This window comes from Triticum aestivum, chromosome 7A (assembly GCF_018294505.1).
Source record: "Triticum aestivum cultivar Chinese Spring chromosome 7A, IWGSC CS RefSeq v2.1, whole genome shotgun sequence".
Taxonomy (NCBI): domain Eukaryota; kingdom Viridiplantae; phylum Streptophyta; class Magnoliopsida; order Poales; family Poaceae; genus Triticum; species Triticum aestivum.
In genome coordinates, this window is record NC_057812.1 from 477,912,390 (window position 1) to 477,920,280 (window position 7,891).

General features: G+C 41.3%; 1 protein-coding gene across 1 annotated transcript in view; it reads right to left on the reverse strand.

Moving 5' to 3' along the window:
- Positions 1 to 253: 253 nt before the first annotated feature.
- The window catches only part of LOC123147659 (splicing factor SF3a60 homolog), a gene marked incomplete in the record, with an annotated part of 8,465 nt that continues 827 nt past the window's right edge, over positions 254 to 7,891 (reverse strand). The window contains 12 exon segments of the mRNA XM_044566924.1: positions 254 to 619; positions 709 to 855; positions 1,781 to 1,909; positions 1,987 to 2,064; positions 3,750 to 3,863; positions 3,945 to 4,016; positions 4,098 to 4,259; positions 4,545 to 4,641; positions 5,416 to 5,558; positions 6,224 to 6,328; positions 6,832 to 6,942; positions 7,349 to 7,537. Of these exon segments, the coding sequence (XP_044422859.1) occupies positions 473 to 619; positions 709 to 855; positions 1,781 to 1,909; positions 1,987 to 2,064; positions 3,750 to 3,863; positions 3,945 to 4,016; positions 4,098 to 4,259; positions 4,545 to 4,641; positions 5,416 to 5,558; positions 6,224 to 6,328; positions 6,832 to 6,942; positions 7,349 to 7,522 (1,479 nt within the window).

Genomic DNA, 7,891 nt, shown 5'->3' on the forward strand with positions numbered 1-7,891 from the left:
AGCACATGGATTTGTAGTCGAGGGGCGCCACATCGGGATAGTAAATGTAAGACACATGTAAAGGCGGGCACACGATTTACTCAGGCTGATGCTCCGGACCGGGCAAAAGGCTGACGCTCCGGACTGCGTAAAAGCCTACTTCCTGTCTTGCTCTTTCCTTACGTGTCAAACTCCAACACCGTTACATAATATTTCTTTCTCCACGTTGACGTTGAAGCGAAACCTTGAAAGGATTTGACCGAACAGGACCTAAGAACACGGAGTAAGATGGACCAATTATAGAGCATAATGTGCAATGTACCCCGAAGAAGGAAGTTGAGCTCCCAAGTACTCCGGCGCGTAAAATATAACACGGAGTAACATCTTGCAGAGTATATAACGCAAGCTAATACAGAGTTGCAGCGACCATCAAGGTCAGCAGGTTTCAATGGATTTAGCGCCGTCCAAACCCCAACGCACAAGAATCGCATATCTATATCAGGCCTTGGCGCTGCAGGTCAGTGTACGTCTTTTTGTTGTAGATGTTGCCATCCTTGTCTTCGTACTCCTCTTCCAAGTCTGGCCGCCACTTGTTCAGCCCTTGCTTTGCTTGTATCCTCTCCCACAGTGCTTTCGCCTCCTGACAGCACAAATCAGGCATGTCAAAGCAACTTAGCGGCAAGCAAGACATCGCATGAACAAGACAATAGCAAATGGCGGCCGGTGTACCTCAATGGATGTAATTTCGTTGAAGTTCTTGGTATTAGGAATACCAAGGCATCGCATCCCATGCTGATGGCGCCACTCTTTGAAATGGCGCTCATAGTCCCTTCGCCCCCAGTAACTGTGGTTACCACATATCTCGCACTTGAATTCCTGGCAACAGATAGTTAAAACATCAGTGGTCTACAACCAAACTCGATGGTGATGGCTGGGCATATAATAGCGACAATGTTATAGATGTTCAAAGTCAAGTTTAATAGTTGACACAGGCGCAACACAAATAACAGGTGAAACTATGAGCAAGCTATCGAATTAAGATTTACCATTCATTTTCGGTAACATGCCATTTTGTAGCTCCAAACATTGTGCTGATGATAGTATTAGAGAAAGAGAGAAATGTAAAACGTTTTTTTTTTGCCGGTCAACACTTCCTCAAATTACAGAACGTATATAATTAGTTGACACATAGCAAAGCTGAGCCAAGATCAATTAGTTGAGATATGGGCACAATCGTATGGCTACGACACATCGCCACACCTAACAGTTATAAACTGTGGCAAGCCACAAAAATTGTAGCTAACAAATTGAAGGCCACCACTTAAGCAATGTTTGGCTAGAAATGTGCCACCAAAATGTGGGGTTACAAGACTACAAGAAAGTATGGCATTGCAAAAGTTTGGCAATAAACCAGACACTAACCTAACAAAATCAAACTAGGTTAACCTAGGTGTGGCGTGTTGTGCTATCCAACTGTACATGCCTTATACCAGTTACCACTGCCCATCAGTCAATTAATTGGCAGTCACTGAACATAATGGAAATTGATTTGTTTTCCAAATAGAATGGTGTCACAATAAAGTGATGATCAATACATTCATGTAGGAAGAAAATTTACTAACATGATGACTTAGAAATATTCAGCAAACAGTAAGATGAGCCATTGACCTCTAATCGAAGATCCAAAAAAAGTAATAACTAATTAAACTGTTAACGACAAGGCTGGTCTGATAACTAATTAAGCTGTTAACGACAAGGCTGGTGTGATAACTAATTAAGCTGTTAACGACAAAGCTGGTACCTGACCAAGACCGTGAAGCTTATAGAGCCAATAGGGGATAGGTTTCCCGTCCCAACCCATTGGTAACTTGAGAGGGTTGTAGATTTGTTGGTCTTCGTCATCACTTTCACTATCAGCTTGTACTTCTTCCTATACAAAGTTAAAGATGAAGTTCAGAAAACAGAACAATATTTCAGTAAATAGAAGAAAAGGAGAAACTTAAGTACTTCTTCCCGTTCTGCTTCCATTTCTTCATAGGTCAAAGTCAGCTTCTTCTCCGCATTTTCCTTTGTTCTTACAATGACCTGCACACACAAAAACATAAAATCTACCAAGGCATGAGCACCAGGTTAAACTTGAAATTTAAAATGGACATAAAATTAGAAGAACATGCCGCGAAAAATGCCGATGACTGGTAGTCCTACCAAGATAAAGGAAACTTTCGTAAACCACACCAAGGAAAGTAGATCATGATAGAATTCCATACACATGGAAATGTTGGTTCAAAAATCTAGCTGTAGAGTAGTCATGGTACAGTTGGAGCTTTTCGTTCACCAATGATCACTTTTGTAAAGAACGTGCTAGAAAAGGTACATCAAGGCATTGGTGACAGCAGAACTTAGGTGATGGCAACTTTTGCTATTCTCTTCCTGATAGGTGTTATTCAATCGTTTTTTTTCTTCACTTGCTACACATCATTCTGAGGATCTAATTTAGATAGGTTGATAAACATTGAGATTCTGAAACTAATCCCTTCGACCCAAGGCCACATCATCAAACGGCGGCTCGGCTTTAGGGCATTTTAGACAGTCACACCAAATGAGGTCTGAGGCAAAAGATCAAAGCAGATAAACTTTACGGCAACTCATAAAAAATCCCATGAAAAGATGGTCCCGGTACTTCTATTCATGACCATGCCATACTATGCCCAAATAAAGCAATAGATGTCTCATTAAATGGTGGGAGCAACGCTTACGAGTCGATGAGACGTTCGAACGTTGAAACTCATAGACTAATCGTGACTAGTCTAGACTACTGCTGGACTACATGGTACTGTAGCACAAACTTGCAGTAATCAATTACTAAAACCTAGTATTAATATGTAATATATACTATAAAAAGTGCATTGGAGCGTCAATTTGTCCTGCAGATTAGGCCAATAAGCATATTTCCATGTTGGATCCTTGCTCCTAGTTGGCTTCTTGCAGGATCCTTCGATGGATCGTATTGATCATTGGCCTGAGCTGCAGCTGCTGAATACACTACTTGAGATATTTCCGGCACAGACATTGCAGTTCAGACCTAAGGATCTTGAAACTGAAGCAAACAAAACGAAATAAGAGGGCAGCGGGTAAAAATCAAATCAAAGAAGGGAAGAAGAGAAGGGAGAAATTACTTTGCTAATATGCTTGCTTGCTTGCTGCAACCTGAGGGACGAGCGGATCCAGTAGCCAGAAGACAGCAGAGGGAGGGAGACCGTAGGGGCAGAGCCAGGGAGAGCAGAAGCAATGGAGCGAAAGGGCCAGAGCAGAGGAGCGCAGGGGAAAGGGCCAGAGCAAGAGGAGCGCAGGGGAAAGGGCCAGAGTAGAGGAGCGCAGATCCATGGAGAGCAGAAGCAATGGAGGGAAAGGGACAGGGTGGCTGGCTCACTTATCCCCTCCCAATCCCTAAAAAAGTAAAACGAAGGACTCAAGGTGGACGACTAGTCTATGACTAGTCCTTCGACTCCTCAACTCGGCGAACTAGTCTACACGAGATTTCTAGTTGACACCCAGAATGTGACTCATAGACTAGTCTAGCGACTAATCTCGACTAGTCTCTCGACTCGTAATCAATGGGTGGGAGCATCCGCAATGGATTAGCTTATCCTAGGTCAAGGCCATTCCTCAAACTAAACTGGTGTAGTCATGATTTGACTAACATACCCATGTTGAAATGGGTGATTGAAAGCACAAGTCATTGCGAACACATAAAAAGAGTAAGAGCTGACCTCATCGAGAATCTCACATAAGCGCTTCATCTTCACTTCAACCAAAGCAATTTCCTTCTTCAAATCATCACCTTTGGCAAAATGCTTACGATCCAATTGTTCCAAGGGTGTATGCTGCAAAAATATGACCAGCAGCAGCAAATTTAAAACTGATAAATAGCTCAAACAAGATTAGCAAGAGTGTTTAGTAGTCACCTTCAGCAAGAAAAGGCGCTCAGCACGCTGTTGAACAGTGCCGCCACCCTTCAATCCACGAGCAGTTAAAGCCTGGAAAAATGTTTCAGTATTAAATAAGGCCAAGTTAAGGATGGAATAAAATAGAACACTAACTGTGTTAGAAGATCGTACCTCTTTCAACTTTTCCGGACCAAGCTCTACAAGCTCTTCAACAATATTGTAGTAATCGAGGTCTACTGCAGACTCTTGCGATTCAGATTTTTTCTCTGTGCCCTTATTCTCCCATCCAGGTACTTCGCCATTGGCCCACTGTTCTTCGAACTCACTTTGCAACTGCACAAGCATAGATACTATTAGCTAGTCAGTTGTTGCCTACCATGGAAGTTTGAACCTATATGGGTTTGATAGTAGTTATTTCTAGTTCTATGTTAAGTACATATTCTCAACCCCACCACCAGCAACACTAAAATTAATCATAACAGTGAATCAGTGATAGATCATGAGTAATATCTGCATATATTCTCAACCCCAACACAAGTCTTAAGTGATGCACAACACAAGGTGTGAATACAGAAGAAAGAAAATATACTAGAATGTACAAGAGTCAAGAGGATTGACCTTTGTAAAAATTTTATCAATATCTTGCAATGGCTCTGTACGATACATAAATGACATCAGGTATTCCAAAATATGCTCCAAATATTCTTTGTATTGCCTGAAAAATTGAAGAAAATGAAGATAAGTTCATAAATCATCTTTACAGAAATGTATGTACACTTTAAAAAACTACAGTTGATCAAACAAATGTTAGGCGTGTTGAGCAAATTTTGGTTAATCACATGTACTTCAATACAGGTCTTACTAGACCCCACCACTCTAGTAGTTACCTGTTATGTTTCCTCTCAATCCCAAACGAGGGTGTCCATTCAGTTTGTTAGGTAAACACGGTATTGTCGGTACAATAGATAGGTAACAGAAATTACAGTTCACAGGTAATTAATAAATTATTTTGGTAGAGAGATTTCGGGTATTGCTCTTGTGAATTCTGGAACAAACAACATGACAACTTTATAACACAGCGACAAATGAGACCAAGTAATGAACCCTTACAAGTGATACAGTTATAGTCTACATGTAAGAAGCAATGAAGTCCAGACAACCAGTAATCAGTAACCCCCTGCTTCTGCATTGGGTACGCACAAGAAATAAACTGGCACTGCTGGGCCTATGATATGAAACAGAACTATAGCAGCAGCCAACATCCGACACATGAATATTTTGTTCTTTTGTTCCTACCATACAGAATACTGATCAATCTGGATTGACTGGAAAGGTATGCCTTTTGGGGTTCCGTTTGGTCAGGAAGTGCGATCCTAGTCCTAACCAGCCCAAGAAGAAAAGGAGGGAAATATATCTAAGATCGATGTGGAGAGATAAGCTCATGCTAGGAGATATGTTCTTGGTTTTAGAGAAAATGCTGGTAGCATACCTGGTAGCTTTTAGACTATGCAAGATTTTTTCAGTCTGAGCAAAAGTACCAACGTATGCTGAGTATTCCATTAGCGATCCAAACTTGGAATTTATGAACTCATTGTAGAGCTCATGTAAGTCCAAGTACCGGCCAAATGCCTCCTATCAAAATGCAGAACAAGACCATTAGCAATATAAGTAACTGCGACCAGAACAGCATATAAAATATTAACAATTTAATGGGATGAACATGCAATGTAGATTAGAACTACATGATAATGCGAATCATGACAATAAATAAGCAGTAATTGATTCTCAAGTTAATCATGCTCCATCTAGTATCTTGTCATTAACCTAAATCTTACCATGCATAGCACCGTGATCCTACAAGAGGAATCAAACAACCCTGCAGAAATTAAAATACACGTATCACAATAGAGATACCCTCGAGTTCAAGACTACTGCAACAAAAAGGAAGACAAGGGTGCTACAGGGCTCTGCAATGTTTTTAGCAGACAGACCTTATTGATGATTTACCATAACTTTTGCACTTAACATAATCAACTTAGTATGGAAGCGTGAAGCAGGACTAGACAATTTAGATAGAGGCGATACGATGAGGTTGCCATGCATTTTTCTTCTCAAGAATAGAATATATAAACATAGGTATGTATACTACAACAAACTTGCATCTGCGGGTAGTCAAGATATTATATGCAACTATGCAAGAAAAGAGAATTAGATTAACCACGGTATGCATTAGGATAAAACAGTGCACAAATCATCTCAAGCAGGATTATCAAGGTGAAAATTGTACTGGACAGCACCTCGCCAGTGAATTCAATAGCCGGTTCCTCCTTTAGTAGCTCCTCATAATCGTCAGTTTCGCTGATGAAACGGGCAGAGTGATTCCGCCTATGGTAATCACGGATCTGCAAACATGCAACAAACTGTAAATGAAAGAATAATCACCACTGAATAAAGAGTAGAAGTTCAAGTTTTCGAATAAAACTGAGTTCTGATTTGCATCACATATGTCGACCAGGGGGTCCTGATTGGCATGAAGTGCAAGATCAACATAGTGTAAAATAACCAGAAAACTCACTAGTATGTATGTAGTTTAATTTTCAAGGATCGTAATAAAAATTGTTCTACTCTTAATATTTTGCCTTTTTAGGGTTGACATGTTGGTAAGAAAACCTAGCGAGCTATTGAATAATTTGGTTTTCTACCATCCAATTCTTTGGTATGAGAGTCCAGAGGTAAAATAATTAAAAAGAACTATCCACTAAACGACAATAGCATGGAATGCTTTTGGCGGTACATGAATAAACTACAGCATCGACGGCCTGGCTAGCGTCCTGCCACTCTGATTCCATGGCGTGCCTAAGTGATTACTGGGTAGAGTCAGACTGGATACAGTTTGATTATGTACCTCTTTGAGCCTTTCATAGTACTTGGGGAAGATGTCGCTTTGCACCGGCGCGGTAAGATGGGAGGAGATCTCATCCTTCCTAGCACCGTCCTTGTCTTCGTAGATTTCAACCTAATTAAGAAAGTCATATTAGCAAAATTCACCTTATAAAGAGAAACAGACTATTCCCAAACTGCACTTCTTCACTCACATCAAAAAGGGGGGAAATAGCAGCACGATACTAAAAGTTGTAATATTATACACTGATTTTATCTACCCTCGCGCATATCTTGTAAAAATAAAGCCAAAAAATCAATCTGTCTAGCTCAACTTTGGAATTCCCCAGGACAATAACTAGTGGAGCTAACACATAAGCAACCCTAGGCATCTCAATTCAAGATATTGCAAATTTGGAAAACCAATCCTAACCACAGAAAACAGAGATGCGACATCACTGAGCTCTGGCTGTGGCAGACAGGAATTAAGCAAAGCTACAGCCACTAAATCAAGCGTGAAACGAGAGAGAGGAGGGGCTTACGAGCTTGTCGGAGGTGGAGATGACGAGGTCGAGCATGTGGCGGACGCGGTGGGACTGGAAGAGGCGGTCACGGGCATTGGCGGGATCTCGCTGCAGCTCGCGCACCACCAGGCGTTCTAACCGCTCGATGTCCTCGTGCGCCGCTCGTGTGGCCTCCAGCACTGACGATGCCATTGCTGCCGCTTCAGCCTAAAAAACACCATTACAGATATGCATTATCAGTATCGGGACAATTCGGGTACGGAAATACTGCATTTCTGAAAAGTGCCAATGAGGGGATACGTTTGACTATTTAAAAAAATGTGTCGTTGCTAGGAATTGCCTTGCTATTTTCCTCTTTTCCTAAGAATAGGAAAGGTGCAAACTAGCCGGCAGTTTGACTAGCTGTGTTCATCATGTCATAGCCACTTGCACACAGAGCAAAATCATGGCACAGAAGCCACCATTTCATACAAAATCATGTCATAACAGCCACCACACAGCACACAACAATCAAAATTTTGGCTAGTAGCTGCCATGCGAACATGTTGCATGTTGAACAAC